This window comes from Oncorhynchus mykiss, chromosome 7 (assembly GCF_057628025.1).
Source record: "Oncorhynchus mykiss isolate SJ-2025 chromosome 7, ASM5762802v1, whole genome shotgun sequence".
Classification (NCBI taxonomy): domain Eukaryota; kingdom Metazoa; phylum Chordata; class Actinopteri; order Salmoniformes; family Salmonidae; genus Oncorhynchus; species Oncorhynchus mykiss.
In genome coordinates this window covers 42,580,198-42,604,128 of record NC_143028.1, presented here as the reverse complement: position 1 = coordinate 42,604,128, position 23,931 = coordinate 42,580,198, and the positions used below count along the sequence as shown (strand labels likewise).

The following is a 23,931-nucleotide window of genomic DNA, read 5'->3' as shown; positions in this document are numbered from 1 at the left end:
CAAAGGAATCGTGAAAAAGCAAACATTGCCCAAACAACAACGCTCTTAGCTGACACAGGTTAACTCAACGTGCTTGCTTGGAAACTATTAAAAAGTTGAATTGTAAATAACGCATCTTCTACGACCATGAAATGCTTAATGCGGTAATCAGCAGTATTGCAACAATAACAAAGTGGACTCCTCACCCTTGGTTTGGTAAAAAGTCGAGGGATGGGGCTGGAAAAATGATACCATTCTCAAATTCATAGACAGAGCTATGGACGCCAGGACCATCCATGATCTAAAAATTGTTTTTGTGACTATATACGTTTGTTCATTTTTTTCGTTTTCTAACGTTGGAGTAAAACAAGCTTATATTTTGGTTTCTGATGGGGTATGACAGTTGAACTAAGCTTATGATATATAAGTTATATTCTTCAAGAATCAATGGGTACATATCTTTAAATTATAAATCCAAGAAATGTATGTAGCAACTACTGATTGCCCCTTGAAGTTACATCGCAACTGCGAAACTAGGCCCCTGATTTATCCGTCGGTCTCTCTTGGACTGTCACCTTCAGTGTTCTCCAGACAGTCCCGCGGAAAATTGCCAATATGGTTTTCAAAGTGTGAGGCAATGACGTAGGCTACGCTATGGTTTACAATGGTTATTTGTCCAATTATGTAGGCTATATGCCGTGGTTCGCCATATAAGATGGATAAAAGTAGCCTATGCCTACAAGTGGATATCGATCAACTTGAAACGTACTTTACTCTGCCTCTCTCTGAGCTGCTATTTCACTGACGACCAGCAACTATTTTCTAGAATTCCTAGCTTCCCGAATTTCCAGCGATTTTACTATTGCCCCTATTCTGGGCGCAGGCCTAGGCCTATATGATCAAATGCGTCGGATAAATTACTTCCCAACGATTTCACAAATTATATTTTTTCAGTAGCCTATTGTGAGGGAAATGGTTAATAGAAATAGGCCTGCCTATAGGCTACTGTGATTGGACAATAGCCCACTATTTGATTACGCTACAAATGAATAGGCCTACGATGGCATATATTTTATAATCGAGGACGGGGTTTATGCAGTATTCCATGGCGTCCGTCTCTATAGCCTACCAGTATTGTCGGCCAATCTGTAGGCCTAGATACTGCATCTGTCTCAAAGGCTACATAATCTCACTCACGCCAAATTGGAACATCGTCCATTTTAGCGGGGCTAGAAACTGTTGTCTACACGGCTGTTGTCACCGGTAGTAGTGGAATACTGAGATTCGACGTGAAGATCCGTGTCTGGGTGTTAGCAGGCAATGCGGAGGCTGGAGGGACAACGAAAAGTCAACAGCCTAACATACAAGTCAACAGCCTAAATAACACACGCTGTATTCGTAGGTAGTTCGAAAATACCATGTCTCAACAGCAGAGCTGGAGAGCTTTGTATCATTTAGCCTTCCGTCTGGGCTCGGAAGAGCGGTCATGTTTCTCCTCCTCGGACAGTATGTGCTTGTATGTTCAGCAGTTAAGCACTGAATGGATGCATCTATAGTATTGCTAATTACAGTTGGCAGTAATTTTGTTTAAACTTGGTCAATTAAACCTACTGTATGGCAATCTTTCTGTCATTTATGGATTGTCTTTCCATTACATCTCAAACAAAAAAAATGTAATGTTCAGAGACTGTAATAAACACCACATAGACTCCGTTTATCTAAACTTTATTAAAATTACATTTCGAAGTCATATTTATGCAAATCATTAGGCTCCCCTGGTGGTACACATAGTTAGGCACTAAAGATATTTTAAACAGTAGAAAGTATTTTGAAATACCTTTTTAGGCAAGCATTCAAAGCTGAACATTTACCACCAAATCAAAATAACAAATTCCCCAAACTAAAAATATGCTATTACAAAATAAACCAATAACATAATCGTTGCAGGTTTGAAAAAAGTAATCAATAGTATAACATTTGTATTGTTTTGAAACGTGGCTAACAACCCACTGATATACACTGCTCAAAAAAATAAAGGGAACACTTAAACAACACAATGTAACTCTAAGTCAATCACACTTCTGTGAAATCAAACTGTCCACTTAGGAAGCAACACTGATTGACAATAAATTTCACATGCTGTTGTGCAAATGGAATAGACAACAGGTGGAAATTATAGGCAATTAGCAAGACACCCCCAACAAAGGAGTGGTTCTGCAGGTGGGGACCACAGACCACTTCTCAGTTCCTATGCTTCCTGGCTGATGTTTTGGTCACTTTTGAATGCTGGCGGTGCTTTCACTCTAGTGGTAGCATGAGATGGAGTCTACAACCCACACAAGTGGCTCAGGTAGTGCAGCTCATCCAGGATGGAACATCAATGCGAGCTGTGGCAAGGTTTGCTGTGTCTGTCAGTGTAGTGTCCAGAGCATGGAGGCGCTACCAGGAGACATGCCAGTACATCAGGAGACGTGGAGGAGGCCGTAGGAGGGCAACAACCCAGCAGCAGGACCGCTACCTCCGCCTTTGTGCAAGGAGTAGCAGGAGGAGCACTGCCAGAGCACTGCAAAATGACCTCCAGCAGGCCACAAATGTGCATGTGTCTGCTCAAACGGTCAGAAACAGACTCCATGAGGGTGGTATGAGGGCCCGATGTCCACAGGTGGGGGTTGTGCTTACAGCCCAACACCGTGCAGGACGTTTTTCATTTGCCAGAGAACACCAAGATTGGCAAATTCGCCACTGGCGCCCTGTGCTCTTCACAGATAAAAGCAGGTTCACACTGATCACATGTGACAGACGTGACAGTCTGGAGACGCCGTAGAGAACGTTCTGCTGCCTGCAACATCCTCCAGCATGACCGGTTTGGCGGAGGGTCAGTTATGGTGTGGGGTGGCATTTCTTTGGGGGGCAGCACAGCCCTCCATGTGCTCGCCAGAGGTAGCCTGACTGCTATTAGGTACCGAGATGAGATCCTCAGACCCCTTGTGAGACCATATGCTGGTGCGGTTGGCCCTGGGTTCCTCCTAATGCAAGACAATGCTAGACCTCATGTGGCTGGAGTGTGTCAGCAGTTCCTGCAAGAGGAAGGCATTGCTGCTATGGACTGGCCCGCCCGTTCCCCAGACCTGAATCCAATTGAGCACATCTGGGACATCATGTGTCGCTCCATCCACCAACGCCACGTTGCACCACAGACTATCCAGGAGTTGGCGGATGCTTTAGTCCAGGTCTGGGAGGAGATCCCTCAGGAGACCATCCGCCACCTCATCAGGATGCATGCCCAGGCGTTGTTGGGAGGTCATACAGTCACGTGGAGGCCACACACACTACTGAGCCTCATTTTGACTTGTTTTAAGGACATGACATCAAAGTTGGATCAGCCTGTATTGTGGTTTTCCACTTTAATTTTGAGTGTGACTCCAAATCCAGACCAGACCAGATTTCCATTGATAATTTTTGTGTGATTTTGTTGTCAGCACATTCAACTATGTAAAGAAAAATGTATTTAATAAGAATATTTCATTCATTCAGATCTAGGATGTGTTTTTTTAGTGTTCCCTTTATTTTTTTGAGCAGTGTATTATACATGTGATCAGAAATCAGATGTAATAAATTGATTAACTTTAAATAGCTTCTATACCCAATCCATAACACTCCTGAACAGCTAATCAAATGGCTACCCAGACCACTGCCACTCTCTGCTTTCCTGTCTGTAGCTACCCCACTCTTATGATCATTGGCATTAGTCTTTCCTTTCAAAACAATACCGCTTGGTTCACGATCTGCTCCCTTACCCGCAGCTCCCTTCTTTTTTCTTTCATCATGATCAGCGTTAGTCATTCCCTCTGAAACATTGATACGTTCTGGAAGGTCATGCTCTGTTGGCTTATCTGCAGCTCTTTCTCTGATCATCAGTAATTCTCGTTGAATGATCGTCAGTAATTCTCTCTGAATGATCGTCTGTAATTCTCTCTGAATGTCCACTGCTAGGTCGACAATCTGATTTCTTCGGAGAATCAATGGTGGGGTGCTGACTAGTGTTGGGGGTCGTTATAGAGCTACCTCTATCAGAAGCTCCATAACTGGATTGAGCAGTATCGTTTTGCCTAATTGGTAGATCCTCATGGGATGAATCAGCATTGGTGTTTTGATTCCTTCCACCAGTAGACTTTGTGCCCTGACTTGTCCCTTTGTTTCTCAGAGTGTACCTCGTCGACAGATCAGGCACGTTATCACGAGGTATGGATACATTTTTATTGATTTCACCTTTATTTAACCAAGTTCTCATTTACAATTGCGACCTGGTCAAGATAAAGCAAAGCAGTTCGACACATACAACAACACAGAGTTACACATGGAGTAAAACAAACATACAGTCCATAATACAGTAGAAAAATAAGTATATACAGTGCCTTACGAAAGTATTCGGCCCCCTTGAACTTCACGACCTTTTGCCACATTTCAGGCTTCAAACATAAAGATATAAAACTGTATTTTTTTGTGAAGAATCAACAACAAGTGGGACACAATCATGAAGTGGAACGACATTTATTGGATATTTCAAACTTTTAACAAATCAAAAACTGAAAAATTGGGCGTGCAAAATTATTCAGCCCCCTTAAGTTAATACTTTGTAGCGCCACCTTTTGCTGCGATTACAGCTGTAAGTCGCTTGGGGTATGTCTCTATCAGTTTTGCACATCGAGAGACTGACATTTTTTCCCATTCCTCCTTGCAAAACAGCTCGAGCTCAGTGAGGTTGGATGGAGAGCATTTGTGAACAGCAGTTTTCAGTTCTTTCCACAGATTCTCGATTGGATTCAGGTCTGGACTTTGACTTGGCCATTCTAACACCTGGATATGTTTATTTTTGAACCATTCCATTGTAGATTTTGCTTTATGTTTTGGATCATTGTCTTGTTGGAAGACAAATCTCCGTCCCAGTCTCAGGTCTTTTGCAGACTCCATCAGGTTTTCTTCCAGAATGGTCCTATATTTGGTTCCATCCATCTTCCCATCAATTTTAACCATCTTCCCTGTCCCTGCTGAAGAAAAGCAGGCCCAAACTATGATGCTGCCACCACCATGTTTGACAGTGGGGATGGTGTGTTCAGCTGTGTTGCTTTTACGCCAAACATAACGTTTTGCATTGTTGCAAAAAGTTCAATTTTGGTTTCATCTGACCAGAGCACCTTCTTCCACATGTTTGGTGTGTCTCCCAGGTGGCTTGTGGCAAAGCTTTCTTCTTGCCACTCTTCCATAAAGGCCAGATTTGCATCTCTGATCAGTCTTCTCATTGTATGAGCTGAAGGTTTAGAGGGACGGCCAGGTCTTGGTAGATCTGCAGTGGTCTGATACTCCTTCCATTTCAATATTATTGCTTGCACAGTGCTCCTTGGGATGTTTAAAGCTTGGGAAATCTTTTTGTATCCAAATCCGGCTTTAAACTTCTTCACAACAGTATCTCGGACCTGCTTGGTGTGTTCCTTGTTCTTCATGATGCTCTCTGCGCTTTTAACGGACCTCTGAGACTATCACAGTGCAGGTGCATTTATACGGAGACTCGATTACACACAGGTGGATTGTATTTATCATCATTAGTAATTTAGGTCAACATTGGATCATTCAGAGATCCTCACTGAACTTCTGGAGAGAGTTTGCTGCACTGAAAGTAAAGGGGCTGAATAATTTTGCACGCCCAATTTTTCAGTTTTTGATTTGTTAAAAAAGTTTGAAATATCCAATAAATGTCGTTCCACTTCATGATTGTGTCCCACTTGTTGTTGATTCTTCACAAAAAAATACAGTTTTATATCTTTATGTTTGAAGCCTGAAATGTGGCAAAAGGTCGCAAAGTTCAAGGGGGCCGAATACTTTCGCAAGGCACTGTATACAATGTCAGCAAATGAGGTGAGATAAGGGAGGTAAGGACATGGTGGCGAAGTAAATGCAATATAGCAAGTAAAACACTGGAATGGTTGATTTTCAGTGGAAGAATGTGCAAAGTAGAGAGAAATAATGGTGTGCAAAATGAATAAATAGTTGTTTGGGCTAAATTATAGATGGGCTATGTACAGGTGCAGTAATCTGTGAGCTGGTGCTTAAAGCTAGTGAGGGAGATAAGTGTTTCCAGTTTCAGAGATTTTTGTAGTTCATTCCAGTCATTGGCAGCAGAGAACTGGAAGGAGAGGCGACCAAAGGAAGAATTGGTTTTGGGGGTGACCAGAGAGATATACCTGCTGGAGAGTGTGCTACAGGTGGGTGCTGCTATGGTGACCAGCGAGCTGAGATAAGGGGGGACTTTACCTAGCAGGGTCTTGTAGATGACCTGGAGCCAGTGGGTTTGGTGACAAGTATGAAGCGAGGAGCCTGCCAATGAGAGCGTACAGGTCGCAGTGGTGGGTAGTAAATGGGGCTTTGGTGACAAAACGGATGGCACTGTGATAGGCTGCATCCAATTTATTGAGTAGGGTATTGGAGGCTATTTTGTAAATGACATCGCCGAAGTCGAGGATCGGTAGGATGGTCAGTTTTACAAGGGTATGTTTGGCAACATGAGTGAAGGATGCTTTGTTGCAAAATAGGAAGCCAATTCTAGATTTAACTTTGGATTGGAGATGTTTGATGTGAGTCTGGAAGGAGAGTTTACAGTCTAACCAGACACCTAGGTATTTGAAGTTGTCCACATATTCTAAGTCAGAGCTGTCCAGAGTAGTGATGTTGGACAGGCGGGCAGGTGCAGGCAGCGATCGGTTGAAGAGCATGCATTTAGTTTTACTTGCATTTAAGAGCAATTGGAGGCCACGGAAGGAGAGTTGTATGGCATTGAAGCTCGTCTGGAGGGTTGTTAAGTGTCCAAAGAAGGGCCAGATGTATACAGAATGGTGTTGTCTGCGTAGAGGTGGATCAGAGACTCACCAGCAGCAAGAGCGACATCATTGATGTATACAGAGAAGAGAATCGGTCCAAGAATTGAACCCTGTATTGTTTCTTATCGATGGCGGTTAAGATATCGTTTACGACCTTGAGCGTGGCTGAGGTGCACCAATGACCAGCTCTGAAACCAGATTGCATAGCGGAGAAAGTATGGTGGGATTCGAAATGGTCGGTAATCTGTTTGTTGACTTGGCTTTTGAAGACCTTAGAAAGGCAGGGTAGGATAGATATAGGTCTGTAGGAGTTTGGGTCAAGAGTATCCTCCCCCTTTGAAGAGGGAGATGACAGCAGCTGCTTTCCAATCTTTGGGACCAATCTTAGCCACTGTAACAGTACTCTTCCTGTGTTGTGTTCAATCAATCATCGACACGAGCTCCAACTTGTAGCACCAGTCATGGAGCTTTATTCTGATAGAAACAGCACAAAATTGCACATCATGCAATGCACAGCTCACCATCCAACTGCCCTCACGCAAGCTGGTTTGGTGCTTGTTCACTACATGTCTCAACCATGCATCGTTTGGCGACCCTAATCACATAACGTCACTAACCTCACCTGCCATTCCACTCCTATCCATTGGCTCATTCTTGTTAACATCGTGAGAGACAGACTGATAGCTGGCAGTGTTGTCGTCAATGTCATCCTGTTTCAGATCAATTGGGTTATTATCATCTGGGAATGTCTCTCCCCTGAATATACTCTGGATTGTCTTGGGGCACCACACAAACTCATGTTTGGGCTCATAGTGTGCGTAGGCATACTTAACTAAATTCCTGCGCTCTTGCTTATCAATGACAGCGAAGATGAAGTAGTTCAGGGCATTTTCCTTCACATTGTACAGCTTGTCTTTGACAAGAGTCTGCTCTAGGAAGAAGCGGACCAGTGGGGCCTGGTAGTGGGGGAACCCCAGAGTGCCCAGGCACTTCAAGATGCGGGTGATGCGCAGGTTGTTGTGTGTGTTTCTGCCATGAACAAAAACACAAGAACAACAAACATACAAGGGTACTGTTAACCTCAAAAGCACTGTTATTCTCAGAAGGTTAATTTGAAAGCTGAAATCTTAGCTATTATGTATTGCAATCACTATAAAATAATAACAGTTAAATGACCAAAGGAAGAAATTTCTAACCTTTCCAGGTTGTCAAATCTCTCACGCCAGTTGTTCGCCCGTTTCACTTCCCCTGTTATGTCATTTGACAGCTCTATGCCGTAGAAGTCCAGCATGAGCTTGTAGGATGCAACCAGCCTCTGCTTTGCTGTGCCATCTTCAAGGAAAGCCTGAGGAGGAAGCGGATTGTCATTCAGAACGATTATGAACACATTTCCATTTGTCTCTAAGCCCCCAGTCAATAGATAATGTAATGACATGTAAATGCAGTATGCAGAGAACACTTTCCTTGCTCAAAGAAACTACTAGAAGTACCTCAATTTCCTTCTTGGTGAGTTCCTTGGCTTGATAATTCATTCCTGGTTCTTGAAGTGGGAACAACCTAAATAAAATGTTTGTTTATTAAACAAATATTTTACACAATTTAACTTAGACATGTAAAGGAAACTGACCATTGGATGTATGAGTGAACTTCTTCCAGTTTTGAATATTTCCTGTGCCATTTATTGTGAAAGTCCTCAATGAAGACACCTAATCAGAGCAAAGTTTACAGTTAAACGTGTCCATGTCTTGTCAAATTGAAACGGCGCTGAAAGAAACAGTAAATAGTTTACCATCAGGGGAGGAGGGTATTTGTCCACGGTAGAACTGTAAATTAGGCATTTCATCCTGGGGGGGAAAGTAATGCAAATTCAGAAATGAGGATATTTCAGAGAGCTGTATTAAAACAGTACAATAATCTCAGAGGAATTGGCCAGTAAAATTACGACTCAAATCATCCCGCCTTTCCATGTACTACATAAAGAGATGAGTACTTGCTTACTTGTTGTTGCCCACCAATGTACAAATTTGATTATTTCCCCTGTGGAAACAAGAACAAAGGTCTAAAGACTATGTACAAACTATTGACTGATTGATAGTCAGCAGCAGCAACATACTATGATTGAGGTGGATATATTTTATAGCATAAAGTGTGTAAGATTGTGTGAAGAGAATAATGACTTACTGGATAATCATGCCTGTACTTCTGCATGTCCCTTGCTGCACTTCTGAATCTGTTAAACTTGTTTGACTGAAAACACATTCACTCCATGAGTTCACAAAATGGCAGATACTGGAAACACCTGACCAATACTGATACGCCCACGTGTCTGAGCTATATAAAGTAAAACAAACTTGGAGGGAAACTTTTACTAGCTGCAAAGGCCGGCTTGTATTCTACTTGGCTACTGACGGGCCTAGCAGACTTTGAGTCATATCCATTTTATGTATCTGGAAGTTATTAGATCACATAGATGTAATAAAAACATCATTAGACTTAAACCCTTGACTAAAGCTTTGCATGGTGAACAGACGCACCACAAGTCCTCAACTGGCATTAAATAGTACCCGCAAAACCACAGTCTCAATGTCAACAGTGAATCCGGGATGCTGGCCTTCTAGGCAGAGTTGCAAAGACAAAGCCATATCTCAGACTGGCCAATAAAAAGAAAAGTTTAAGATGGGCAAAAAAACACAGATCCTGGACAGAGGAACTCTGCCTAGAAGGCCAGCATGCTGGAGTCGCTTCCTCACTGTTGACATTGACACTGGTGACTTGCGGGTACTATTTAATGAAGCTGCCAGTTGAGGACTTGTGAGGCGTCTGTTTCTCAAACTAGACACTCTAATGTACTTGTCCTCTTGCTCAGTTGTGCACCAGGGCCTCCCACTCCTCTTTCTATTCTGGTTAGAGTCCGTTTGGGCTATTCTGTGAAGGTAGTAGTACACAGCGTTGCACGGGATCTTCAGTTTCTTGGCAACTTCTAGCATGGAATAGCCTTCCTTTCTCGGGGGGGGGGGGGAGAGTAATGCAAATTCAGAAATGAGGATATTTCAGAGAGCTGTTTTAAAACAGTACAATAATCTCAGAGGAATTGGCCAGTAAAATTACGACTCAAATCATCCCGCCTTTCCATGTACTACATAAAGAGATGAGTACTTGCTTACTTGTTGTTGCCCACCAATGTACAAATTTGATTATTTCCCCTGTGGAAACAAGAACAAAGATCTAAAGACTATGTACAAACTATTGACTGATTGATAGTCAGCAGCAGCAACATACTATGATTGAGGTGGATATATTTTATAGCATAAAGTGTGTAAGATTGTGTGAAGAGAATAATGACTTACTGGATAATCATGCCTGTACTTCTGCATGTCCCTTGCTGCACTTCTGAACCTGTTAAACTTTGTTTGACTAAAAACACATTCACTCCATGAGTTCACAAAATGGCAAATATGTCACGACTTCAACTGAAGTCGGTTCCTCTCCTTGTTTGGCAATGTTCGGCGGTCGGCATCACCGGTCTTCTAGCCATCGTCGATCCACTTTTCATTTTTCATTTGTTTTGTCTTTTTTTCCTACACACCTGGTTTTCATTTCCCTCATTAATTGTTGTGTATTTAACTCTCTGTTCCCCCCATGTCTTGTGTGGAATTGTTTGTTGTAAGTGCTTGTGCACATGTTTACTGGTGCGGGTCGGGTTTTGTACCCATGTTTGTCATTTCTTTATGCCGTTGGTTTTGCTATTAAACTGCTCCGGCTATTACCTAGTTCTGTGTCTGACTTCCCTGCCACCAGTTATGCACCCCTTACAAAATACTGGAAGCACAATATTGATACGCCCACGTGTCTGAGCCATATAAAGTAAAACAAACTTGGAGGGAAACTTTTACTAGCTGCTTATTAATCATATCCATTTTAGATGGACGTAATAAAAACATAAGAATTATTAAACCCTTGACTAAAGCTTTATATGGTGAGCGATAGCCTTACATTACTCAATACAACTACTCATCAATTTGAGACCCAATGTTGTACAAATGCAATAATGGTTCAATAAATATTTAGAAATTAGGTCCCAAAAACCAGTCTCTCAATGTATCAGTACATAAAGTATAAGAACAAAGCATTTACTTGTTGCGACCAACCGGTGTACTGGTGTATCCGCTCCTGAGGAAATACAACAGTGAGCATGTGGTACAAAGGACAATAGTGATTCATAGGCCTGACATTTCTCTGCAGATGTTGGCATATACAGTGCCTTCAGAAAGTATTCATACCCCTTGACTAATTCCACATTTTGTTGTGTTACAGCCTGAATTCAAAATGGATTACATTTTTTTTAAATCCACCTCTCTACACACAACGACAAAGTGACGACAAAGTAAAAATATGTTTTTAGAAATGTTTGCAAATGTTTTGAAAATGAAATACAGACATATCTAAGTATTCAAATCCCTGAGTCAATTCATGTTAGAATCACCTTTGGCAGCAATTACAGTTGTGTCTTTCTGGGTAAGTAAGAGCTTTGCACACCTGGATTGAACAATATTTGCACAATATTCTTTAAAAATGATTCAAGCGCTGTCATGTTGATCGTTGCTAAACAGACATTTTCAAGTCTTGCCATAGATTTTCCAGATGATTTAAATCAGAACTGTAACTAGTCCACTCAGCAACATTCAATGTCTCAGGAAAATTAAATGTCGTCTTGGTAAGCAACTCCAGTGTATATTTGGCCATGTATTTTAGGTTATTGTCCTGCTGAAAGATTCATTTGCCACCCAGTGTCTGTTGGAAAGCAGACTGAACCATGTTTTTCTGTAGGATTTTGCCTGTGCTGAGCTCTATTCCGTTTCTCATTCTAAAACTCCCTAGTCCTAGCCGATGTCAAGCATACCCATAACATGATGCAACCACCACCGTGCTTGAAAATATGAAGAGTGATGTGTTTAGTACTGCTCTGCTGGAAGGCACCACACTACAGAACGCCAAACAGAATGTCAAGGTAATAGATGGTATATTTCTCATGGGAAAAAATCTGTTGTACCAGTTCACGAAGTCCAATGACTTCACAGTGGAGCAGCTGTTGGTTCCAACCCCGTTTCCCGTTTCGGCGGACAGTGCTGAACCTGGCCCATAGCCACATAGCCACATGATGGGAGGACATTTATGGAGAGAATAAAAACAGGAATGGGTGTTACAATGCTTCTTCTGGCCGGGGGTGTATGCGGATGTGATACGGTATTTCCAAGGGTGTCCTGACTGTCAGAGAACCTCACCCCTTCCTGATTTACGAAATCCCTTAATCCCATTGCAAGTGATCGACAAACCATTCGATATAATTGCTATGGATTTAATTGGACCATTACCACGGTCTGCAAAAGGTTTTCAACATATACTGGTTGTAGTGGATTATGCCACCAGGTATCCCGAGACTATTCCCCTGCATAGTGCCTTCACCAAGAGCATCACGAGAGAGCTGCTACAGATGCTCTCCAGGGTAGGCTTTTTTTGGTCACTACATGATTCCATATGTGTTATTTCATAGTTTTGATGTCTTCACTATTATTCTACAATGTGGAAAATAGTAAAACAACAAAAAACACTTCAATTAGTAGATGTTCAAAAAAGTGTATATACATTACCAGTCAAAAGTTTGGATACTCCAACTCGGGACTGTTTTGCTAGCACAGACTGGGATATGTTCTGGGATTCATCCAATGCCGTTAAAGAGTATACCATCTCAGTCACCGGCTTAATCAATAAGTGCTTCGAGACGACGTCCCCACACCGCAGGTACATTTCCCAACCAGAAGCCATGGATTACAGGCAACATCCGCACCGGGCTAAAGGCTAGAGCTGCCACTTTCAAGGAGCTGCCACTAATCCAGATGCTTATAAGAAATCACGCTATGGCCTCCGATGAACCATCAAACAGGCAAAGCGTCAATACAAGACTAAGACTGAATCTTACTACACCGGCTCTGATGCTCGTCAGATGTGGCAGGGCTTGAAAACTGTTACAAACTACAAAGGGAAACCCAGCCATGAGCTGCCCAGTGACGCAAGCCTACCAGACGAGCTAAATGCCTTTTATGCTAACTTCGAGACAAGCAACACTGAAGCATGCATGAGAGCACCAGCTATTCCGGGTGACTGTGATCACGCTCTCCGTAGCCAATGTGAGTAAGACCTTTAATCTCTCTGGGGTTGGCGGGGCGCTTGCGTCCCACATGGCCAATAGCCAGGGAAAATGCAGAGCGCCAAATTTCTATAAAAATCTAACTTTCATTAAATTACACATGCAAGATAGCAAATTAAAGCTACACTCGTTGTGAATCCAGCCAACATGTCAGATTTCAAAAAGGCTATTATCTGATGATAGCACAACAGTAAACAATGAGAGTAGTATATTTCAACTCTGCAGGCGCGACACAAAATGCAGAAATAAAATATAAATCATGCCTTACCTTTGACGAGCTTCTTTTGTTGGCACTCCTATATGTCCCATAAACATCACAAATGGTCCTTTTTGTTTGATTAATTCCGTCGATATATATCCAAAATGTCCATTTATTTGGCGAGTTTGATCCAGAAAAACACCACTTCCAACTTACGCAACGTCGCTACAAAACATCTCAAAAGTTACCTGTAAACTTTGCCAAAACATTTCAAACTACTTTTGTAATACAACTTTAGGTATTTCTAAACGTATATAATCGATCAAATTGAAGACGGATGATCTGTGTTCAATACAGGAGCAAAACAAACTGATGCTACTTTTCTGGTTACGCGCCTCTATCAAAAGGTACACATGAAGTGACGTTCGTTCTGAGCTATGGTACTTCTTCATTACACAAAGGAAAAACGTCAACCAATTTCTAGAAACTGGTGACATCCAGTGGAAACGGTAGAAACTGCAGGAAAGTTGATTAGAATTCTGGATTCCCCATGAAAACATTGAAAAGACAGTGACTTAAAAAAAACATCTGAATGGTTTGTCCTCGGAGTTTCGCCTGCTATATAAGTTCTGTTATACTCACAGACATGATTCAAACTTTTTTAGAAACTTCAGAGTGTTTTCTATCCAATACTAATAATAATATGCATATATTAGGATCTGGGACAGAGTAGGAGGCAGTTCAGTTTGGGCACACTATTTATCCAAAAGTGAAAATACTGCCCCCTTCCCCAAACAGGTTAAGCAGGTCAACATTCACAAGGTTGTGGGGCCAGACTGATTACCAGGAGGTGTACTCAAAGCATGTGTGGACCAACTGGCAAGTGTCTTCACTGACATTTTCAACCTCTCCCGGGCCGGGTGTGTAATACCTACATGTTTCAAACAGACCATAGTCCCTGTGGTCAAGAAAGCAAAGGTAACCTGCCTAAATGATTACTGCCCCGTAGCACTCACATCAGTAGCCATGAAGTGCTTTGAAAGGCTGGTCATGGCTCACATCAACACCATCATGCCAGAAACCCTAGACCCACTCCAATTCGCATACCGCCACAACAGATCCACAGATGACGTAATCTCAATCGCACTCCACACTGCCCTTTCCCACTTGGACAAAAGGAACACCTATGTGAGAATGCTGTTCATTGAATACAGCTCAACACCATAGTGCCCACAGAGCGCATCAGTAAGCTAAGGACCCTGGGACTAAACACCTCCCTCTGCAACTGGATCCTGGACTTTCTGACGGGCCTTCCCCAGGTGGTAAGGGAGGTAACAACACATCTGCCACGCTGACCCTCAACACTGGGGCCCCTCTGGGGTGTGTGTTTAGTCCCTTTCTGTACTCCCTGTTCACCCACGACTGCGTGGCCAAGCACGTCATCAAAACCATCATTAAGTTTGTTGATGACACAACAGTGGTAGGCCTCGTCACTGACAACGATGAGACAGCCTATAGGGAGGAAGTCAGGCAGTTGTAATGTTTTTAAAATTGTATAACATATTCACAACAGATTCCCCAACACGTTAAGTGTGTACCCTCAGGCCCCTCTCCCCACTCTACTACCACATATCTATTGTGTGTATGCATGTGTCTGTGCCTATGTTTGTGTTGCTTCACAGTCCCTGCTGTTCCATAAGGGTTATTTTTATCTGTTTTTTAATAAAATGTATGTGCTTGCATCAGTTACTTGATGTGGAATAGAGTTCAATGTAGTCATGGTTCTATGTAGTACTGTGCGCCTGTAATGACGTTCGTCTGTACGAGAGGCGGACCAAAGCGCAGCGTGGTTGTTTTGATTCATGTTTTTAATAAATAACTTCACATGAACAAACTAACAAAAACAAGTACCCCCCCCCCCCCCCCAAAGGTGCGGACTCCGGCCGCAAAACCTTGACCTATAGGGGAGGGTCTGGGTGGGCGTCTGTCCGCGGTGGCGGCTCTGGCGCGGGACGCGGACCCCACTTCACCATTGTCTTAGTCCGCCTTATTGTCCGCCTCCGTGGCTTTCTCACCATGGCCACCCTTCTCAATGACCCCACTGGACAGAGGGGCTGCTTGGGACAGAGGGGCAGCTCGGGACAGAGGTGAAACAGCTGCTCGGGACAGAGGTGAAACAGCTGCTCGGGACAGAGGGGAAACTGCTCGGGACAGAGGAGCAGCTGCTCGGGACAGAGGGGCGGAAGCTGCTCGGGACCGAGGGGCGGCAGCTGCTCGGGACAGAGGGGCGGCAGCTGCTCGGGACAGAGGGGCGGCAGCTGCTCGGGACAGAGGGGCGGCAGCTGCTCGGGACAGAGGGGCGGCAGCTGCTCGGGACAGAGGGGTGGCCGCAGCTCGGGACAGAGGGGCGATAGCAGCTCGGGACAGAGGGGCAGCTGCTCGGGCGGCACTGGCGGCCCCTGGCTTACTGGCGGCCCCAGGCTGACTGGCGGCACTGGCGGCCCCTGGCTGACTGGCGGCACTGGCGGCCCCTGGCTGACTGGCGGCACTGGCGGCCCCTGGCTTACTGGCGGCCCCTGGCTGACTGGCGGCGCTGGCGGCCCCTGGCTGACTGGCGGCGCTGGCGGCCCCTGGCTGACTGGCGGCACTGGCGGCCCCTGGCTGACTGGCGGCACTGGCGGCCCCTGGCTGACTGGCGGCACTGGCGGCCCCTGGCTGACTGGCGGCACTGGCGGCCCCTGGCTGACTGGCGGCACTGGCGGCCCCTGGCTGACGGGCGGCACTGGCGGCCCCTGGCTGACGGGCGGCACTGGCGGCTCCTGGCAGACGGGCGGCACTGGCGGCTCCTGGCAGACGGGCGGCACTGGCGGCTCCTGGCAGACGGGCGGCACTGGCGGCTCCTGGCAGACGGGCGGCACTGGCGGCTCCTGGCAGACGGGCGGCACTGGCGGCGCTGGGCAGACGGGCGGCACTGGCGGCGCTGGGCAGACGGGCGGCACTGGCGGCGCTGGAGAGGAGGAAGGCTCTGGAAGCGCCGGACTGAGTAGCTCTCGTAGCGCCGAACAGGCGGGAGACTCCGGCAGCGCTGGAGAGGAGGAAGCCCCTGTAAGGATGGGCCGGAGAGACAGCCTGGTACGGGGAGCTGCCACCGGAGGGCTGGTGCGTGGAGGTGGTGACGGATAGACCGGGCCGTGCAGGCGCACTGGAGCTCTTGAGCACCGAGCCTGCCCAACCTTACCCGGTTGAATGGTCCCGGTCGCCCTGCCAGTGCGGCGAGGTGGAATAGCCCGCACTGGGCTATGCAGGCGAACCGGGGACACCGTGCGCAAGGCTGGTGCCATGTAAGCCGGCCCAAGGAGACGCACTGGAGACCAGATGCGTAGAGCCGGCTTCATGGCACTTGGCTCGATGCCCACTCTAGCCCGGCCGATACGCGGAGCTGGAATGTACCGCACCGGGCTGTGCACCCGCACTGGGGACACCGTGCGCTCCACAGCATAACACGGTGCCTGCCCGGTCTCTCTAAGCCCCCCGGTAACCACAGGAAGTTGGCTCAGGTCTCCTACCTGGCGTAGCCATACTCCCTGTTAGCCCCCCCCCCAAGAAATTTTTGGGGCTGACTCTCAGGCTTCCATCCACGACGCCGCGCTGCCTCCTCATACCGGCGCCTCTCCGCTTTCGCCGCCTCCCGTTCTTCCTTGGGGCGGCGATATTCTCCTGGCTGAGCCCAGGGTCCTTTACCATCCAAATCTTCCTCCCATGTCCATTTCTCCAAATAGTGCAGCCTCTCCCACTGCTGCTGCTGCTGCTCCTGTTGCTGCTGCCTCTGTTGCTTCTCCTGCTGCTCCTCTTGCCGTTGCCCGTTACCACGCCGCTTGGTCCTGTTGGGGTGGGTGATTCTGTAATGACGTTTGTCTGTACGAGAGGCGGACCAAAGCGCAGCGTGGTTGTTTTGATTCATGTTTTTAATAAATAACTTCACATGAACAAACTAACAAAAACAAGAAATGTGAAAACGCAAAACAGTCCTATCCTGTGACAACAAACACAGTGACAGGAACAATCACCCACAAACACCCAGGCTACCTAAGTATGATTCTCAATCAGAGACAACTAATGACACCTGCCTCTGATTGAGAACCATACTAGGCCGAAACATAGAAATACCAAAATCATAGAAAAACAAACATAGACTGCCCACCCAACTCACGCCCTGACCATACTAACTACATACAAAGGAAATAGAGGTCAGAACGTGACAGCGCCTCCCATAGTCTGTTCTGGACTTGGGGACTGTGAAGAGGCGTCTGGTGGCATGTCTTGTACTGTCCTGTACTACAACAAGCAGGTTTAACATCCCCTCCCCAAACACACCTACATACATACTTTACTTATTTAAACAAAGCACTGTGGGAAATTAAATGTGTAGGCCTATTTGATCCGACCCCCGTTTGAAGTTGACTATCACTCTGCAACTACCATAAAACAGTCATATTTTCTTCCTTCCCATCCTGACCGATATTTACATTTTAGAAATTTAGCAGACACTCTTATCCAGAGCGACTTACAGGAGCAATTAAGGTTAAGTGCCTTGCTCAAGATTTTCCAACTTGTTGGCTCGGAGATTCAAACCAGCGACCTTTTGGTTACTGGCCTAATGCTCTAACCGGTGACGTAAGATACCTGCTTTTTAATATTCTCTCTCATCTTCTCTAACATAGTGAAGGTTGGTCAGATAAATCATTGATGTGACTGAGGGGGGAGTAGAGATTATTTACCTTGTCTGAAATATTTCCCCTGAGGACCAAGAAGGTATGGCAACAGATAGGAGAGATATCTTCCTCTGTTCTGTTCTCACCACAACATGCTCTTCCGCACACTCTCTATCACAGATCCTAGCCTGAGTCTCAGTCTGTTTGTGCCATCATGCCAACTCCCTGTCACTCATGGTGAAGCCAAATGTTTGGCTTCACAATGACAGCAATGGAATTGGCAGGAGCAGGAGCATAAATCTATGACCATCCTACACACCTATGCTTATTCCTGTAGCCAACTCACACTGCACCACAAAAACACACACACTAACCCCCTTACCTGTATGTCCCCCTCCGTCTAGGAGCAGTAACTGTGTGAGTCTCTCAGCCCTCATCTCGCCGGAACCTGTCCATCACTCATGGATCCTTGACCTCCCATTGGACAACAGCCTGCTGTTCAAGTTCCTGCTCTTCCTCTACCTGCTGGTGGCGCTGTTTATTCAGTACATCAACATTGAAAGGACCGTGTGGTGGTACCCGTACAGTAATCTTGCCACTTCTACGTCTCTAGTGGGTTGTAGTACAGACACACACACACACACACACACACACACACACACACACACACACAGTACATTAATATCTACAGGACCATGTGGTGGGAACTCAATAGTCATCCAGTGGCCTCAACGTCTCTGGTTAGTAGTAATATAGACACACACACGTCCACGCAATTACAGACACACACACACAGCCACCTGCTGCCTCTACCTCTCTGGTGAGCTAACGCATGCACACAGAGCCCTGCCCTCATTTCTCTCTCCCTCCCTTAGGGTTGCTGAAGACACAGTCCTGGTTAAGATCATCCATGAGTCTGTCAGAGCCCAGATTAGGAAGAACTTTGCCAAGAGCGAATGGAGGGTTGGTTACTCTTACTGCACTCTCCTACTATCAACTATTATAACTTTATTTTATGAGCTTTAAGGTGCAAAATGGCATTGTACAACAAGGGACCCTTTACAAAGGGTTTATAATTAGCTTAGTAATGGTTAATGAATCATTTGTAAATGCATACGTCTCTGATGGGAATGTGTTTGGTCCTGCAGCAAGCGTTTAATGCCATAGCGTTGGTCCATCACATGAGGCGTCTCCAGACAGACCACACTGCCCAGCCCCTGTAGAAGACACCTGCTGCTGGCTGAGGAGGAACACAAAGATCAGTGGCTCACAGCAGGACCCATATTAGGATGACATGTAGTGGAATAGCAAAACAAGTGTCTCACTTACTAAAACTATGATAGTTCTCACTTACTAAAACTATGATAGTTAGTAATGTCATGACATTGCCCTCTTTGGGTACAGCGAGCACCATCCCTCTCTCTCTGCACCATCCCCCTCTCTCTCTCGCTCCTACACCCAGGCTGCTGTTAGGCAGGTCATAAATTCCTGGAGGAGATTCTTCCTCATAGCCAGACAGTATAGAGAGTGAGTTTTCATAGAGATAACAAAGGAACTTCTTCCACCTCACAGAACTTGAGAACTGAACTAAATTCATGTTCTGGAGAATGTATAAACTGTCGGTGAAGCAGCCAGCTACGAACTGGTCCATTTGGTACAATTTTGTGAAACTCTTGAGAGACAAGACCGCCACATTACCATAACCCTGTTTATACAAGAGTCTCAGTTGTGAGGCTTGCATCTAATTGTTGTATAAAATGAATGAGTAAAGATGAAACTATTTGTGAAATTATGTAATGTGATTTTAACTTGTTATGGCTGCATTCCCAATACCGGGATCGATATGACAACTACCAGTGAAAATAGAGGGCGCCAAATTCAAACCACAGAAATCTCATAATTACAATTCCTAAAACATACATGTGTCATTTTAAAGCTATTCTCGTTGTTAATCCCACCAAAGTGTCCGATTTCAAATAGGCTTTTCAGCGAAAGCACCACAAACGATTATGTTAGGTCTCCACCAAACCACAATAAGCACAGCCATTTTCCAGCGAAATATAGCATTCACAAAAAACAGAAATAAAGATAATTCAAGGTTAGTGATTCATTTTATCTTCATCAGATGACACTCATAGGACTTCATGTTACACAATACATGCATGTTTTGTTTGATAAAGTTCATATTTATATAAAAAAAAATCTGAGTTTACATTGGCTATTTAGATTCACTAGTTCCAAAAACATCAAGTGATTTTGCATTGCCACATCGTTTCAACAGAAATACTGATCATAAATGGATATGATAATACAAGTTATATACATGGAATTATAGATATACCTCTCCTTAATGCAACCGCTGTGTCAGATTTCAAAAAAGGTTTACGGAAAAGCAACACATGCAATAATCTGAGACGGCGCACAGAACAGAAGCCAAATTAGCCGCCATGTTGGAGTCAACAGAAACCAGAAAATACATGATAAATGTTTCCTTACCTTTTGATGAACTTCATCAGAATGCAGTCCTAGGAATCCCAGGTCCGCAATAAATGCTTGAATTGTTCGAAAATGTCTGTTATTTATGTCCAATTAGCTACTTTGGTTAGCGCGTTTGGTAAACAATTCCAAAGTCACAAAGCGCGTCCACTATAACATGACGAAATGTCCAAAAGTTCCATAACAGTCAGTAGAAACATGTCAAACGATGTACTGAATCAATCTTTAGAATGTTGTTTACATATATCTTGAATAACGTTCCAGCCGGAGAATTAGAATGACTTCAAATGAGCGGTGGAACGCAGGTGCTTCCCCTGTGAACGTGCATAGTGAATGCATGGTCAACTCGTGGCAGTGGTGACTATTTCCTGTGTCATTCGACCCCCCTTCACATTAGAATCATCAGACAAAGTTCTATTGACTGTTGACATCTAGTGGAAGGCGTAGGAATTGAAAACTCATCCATATCTCGCTGTAATTTCAATGAGAGCTTGGTTGAAGATCTGCCAACCCCAGAAGAAGAAAAAACAGGAAGTGGAATTTCTCAGGTTTTTGCCTGCTATATGAGTTATGTTATACTCACAGACATAATTCAAACAATTTTAGAAACGTCAGAGTGTTTTCTATCCAATATTAATAATAATATGCATATATTAGCAACTGAGACTGAGGAGCTGGCCGTTTACAATGAGTACCTTTTCATCCAAGGTACTCAATACTGCCACTGCAGCCATAAAAAGTTAAACTGTTTAATGAAGGAAACTCCAATTCCCTTTGCAGTTTATCTAAATCATAGGCCCGCCCCATGAGCACAGACATTGATCTGGCGTCATGGGACAGCCCCTTTCTGCTCTTCCGAATATAACACCCACCTTGGGAATTTATCTTCAGACCATGCTTCTCCCAATTATGAGAGGGCTAAGGTTTGAGTAGAGACCAAGCTTATCTCAATTACAAGAGGGCTAAGGTTTGAGCCCATTGCTGAATTCTTAACCATACCACGTGGTTAAACTCTGAGACTATCGAACCGACAGAATAAGAACAAATCTTTGATACTAATTACTAGTCTGCAGCTAGGAATTCGGTATCTTTGAACACGAAGACTGACAACAGCCAAAACATCTATTCTCTAACAACATTGCTGAATGTTACTCTGAACTATCCATTCTAACCATGGGAGAGAGAGAGAGCGAGAGGGCGGACAAACTCTCCAACAGAAACAAACTTTCCAACAGAGATCACGATGACACACTGAGCGTAAATATATATATATATATATTGATTGCAATTATTCCCTAATGAGTGAGTGTTCATGTGCAAAGGATTAGCATTTCAATTATCATAATTATCAACTTTGTGGTGTCTTTTATCTCAGTCGACCCCCACTTCCATTTTGTTTACCATGCCGCGATGCCGGTTTAGCCCACTAGGGCACATCTGCTATAATTTCCTTGTAACTATATCTACTGTTTGTTTGTGCATTTCTGTGATTGTTTAATTAGTTAATAAATAAATTATTTAAGACAATTGATGTATGGATGACTCATAGTGAAGACTGGGTTCGTGCAGATAACCAACAATTTACGATGTTTGGAATGAGACTAACGTGAGGTAAAGAATAATTCCTTAATTAGAAGACTAATTGATCAGATATTAAAATATCTGAAAGTTATATTAGGAAAATTATATTTTATATTTTATAATTTTCCTTCGTGCCCCGACTTCCTAGGTAATTACAGTTACATGATTAAGTTAATTTAATCATGTAATAATAATTACATAGAATTTTTGATAAAAATAAGTCTTCAATTTAATGATGCCAAAGACACGACTGTAAAGATCCTTGATATGCAAGATCACAGTGTGTCTAGTCCTGAACTCTCCCCGTCTCTCTGTTTGAGTCTCTAGTTGAGGGGAGCTGCTCCCAGAGTTTGGACCGGCAGGGCATGACTGTACCTACCGTTGCTATCCAACTTGCTGCATATGATCCCCCGGCACCTGGAGTGTAGCCAACCAGTCCAGAGAAACTCCCCAGTCTGGCCCGGAACACAGAGTTGTTGTTCCAGCGCCCTGCCACCAGATGAGGCAGGCATGTTAAGAACTCAGGATGGCGAGGAGGGAAGAGGGACTCAATGATAACATTGCCAATGGATAAGGTCACCTGCCCTAGATTGGGTTGAGAGTAGAGGATGAGAGGAGAGGAGAAGAGAGGAAAGGAGAGCTGAATGAGCGGTGTCATACATACCCAGCGTATGTCTGGGTGATATTATTTTGGAAGTGGGACAGAGCTTGGACAGTGTATTTACTGTTTTTTTAAATCTCTGTATTTCTGTACATGTTTTTTTATAGTCATTATCCTTACCCCTTGACAACATATAGAGGATTGATCCCCTGATGTTACCTGCAGAGGACAGGCAGACTAGATTAGATTAGATAGGTCCTCATGCATGTTGACTGGCACAGGTGTTTTTATAACATGAGGAGTCTACTGCAGAACTATGTGTGTGTGGTACCACCCATTGTGGAAAAGTTTCTGTACAGCAGATATTGTAGCTAATACCTAGCGAGAGCCGTTCCTTGAAAAACTAAGAAAAACGAATAGTCTCAGTTAACCCACACAGGTCTCAGTTAACTCAGTTTTACTCCTTGATGTTTAAACCACATTCTAACCTGAAAGGGCAATATGATTCTGTTGATAAATTCTATTTTCAGGGAGAGTTTCAGCCTGGCTTTGAACTGGTCAAAACTTAATCCATTTAAATCAAATCAAATCAAATCAAATGTTATTTGTCACATACACATGGTTAGCAGATGTTAATGCGAGTGTAGCGAAATGCTTGTGCTTCTAGTTCCGACAATGCAGTAATAACAAGTAATCTAACTAACAATTCCAAAACTACTGTCTTGTACACAGTGTAAGGGGATAAAGAATATGTACATAAGGATATATGAATGAGTGATGGTACAGAGCAGCATAGGCAAGATACAGTAGATGGTATCGAGTACAGTATATACATATGAGATGAGTATGTAAACAAAGTGGCATAGTTAAAGTGGCTAGTGATACATGTATTACATAAGGATACAGTCGATGATATAGAGTACAGTATATACGTATGCATATGAGATGAATAATGTAGGGTAAGTAACATTATATAAGGTAGCATTGTTTAAAGTGGCTAGTGATATATTTACATCATTTCCCATCAATTCCCATTATTAAAGTGGCTGGAGTTGAGTCAGTGTCAGTGTGTTGGCAGCAGCCACTCAATGTTAGTGGTGGCTGTTTAACAGTCTGATGGCCTTGAGATAGAAGCTGTTTTTCAGTCTCTCGGTCCCAGCTTTGATGCACCTGTACTGACCTCGCCTTCTGGATGATATCGGGGTGAACAGGCAGTGGCTCGGGTGGTTGATGTCCTTGATGATCTTTATGGCCTTCCTGTGACATCGGGTGGTGTAGGTGTCCTG

At 44.2% G+C, this 23,931-nt stretch overlaps 1 protein-coding gene and 1 long non-coding RNA gene across 3 annotated transcripts; both read right to left on the bottom strand.

Moving 5' to 3' along the window:
- Window positions 1-4,217: 4,217 nt before the first annotated feature.
- Window positions 4,218-9,850, bottom strand: LOC149982548 (opioid growth factor receptor-like). Its single transcript, XM_090241067.1, has 7 exons — window positions 9,033-9,850; window positions 8,850-8,888; window positions 8,641-8,695; window positions 8,479-8,557; window positions 8,342-8,408; window positions 8,048-8,196; window positions 4,218-7,880 (listed from the first exon to the last, which is right to left on the bottom strand). The coding sequence occupies exons 3-7, from the start codon at window positions 8,687-8,689 to the stop codon at window positions 7,451-7,453; spliced, it is 774 nt and encodes a 257-aa protein (XP_090097193.1). The 5' UTR covers window positions 8,690-8,695; window positions 8,850-8,888; window positions 9,033-9,850; the 3' UTR covers window positions 4,218-7,450.
- A 34-nt stretch (window positions 9,851-9,884) lies between these two features.
- LOC149982547 (uncharacterized) lies at window positions 9,885-20,856 on the bottom strand. 2 transcript variants are annotated; one of them, XR_016497262.1, is made up of 5 exons: window positions 20,464-20,856; window positions 19,085-19,207; window positions 18,350-18,576; window positions 10,199-10,265; window positions 9,885-10,054 (listed from the first exon to the last, which is right to left on the bottom strand). It is a non-coding gene; the product is annotated as an uncharacterized LOC149982547 (long non-coding RNA). The 2 variants fall into 2 exon arrangements; XR_016497263.1 differs by lacking the exons at window positions 9,885-10,054; window positions 10,199-10,265 and adding an exon at window positions 16,660-17,136 and having other exon boundaries at window positions 20,464-20,852.
- Between the last annotated feature and the right edge of the window lie 3,075 nt (window positions 20,857-23,931).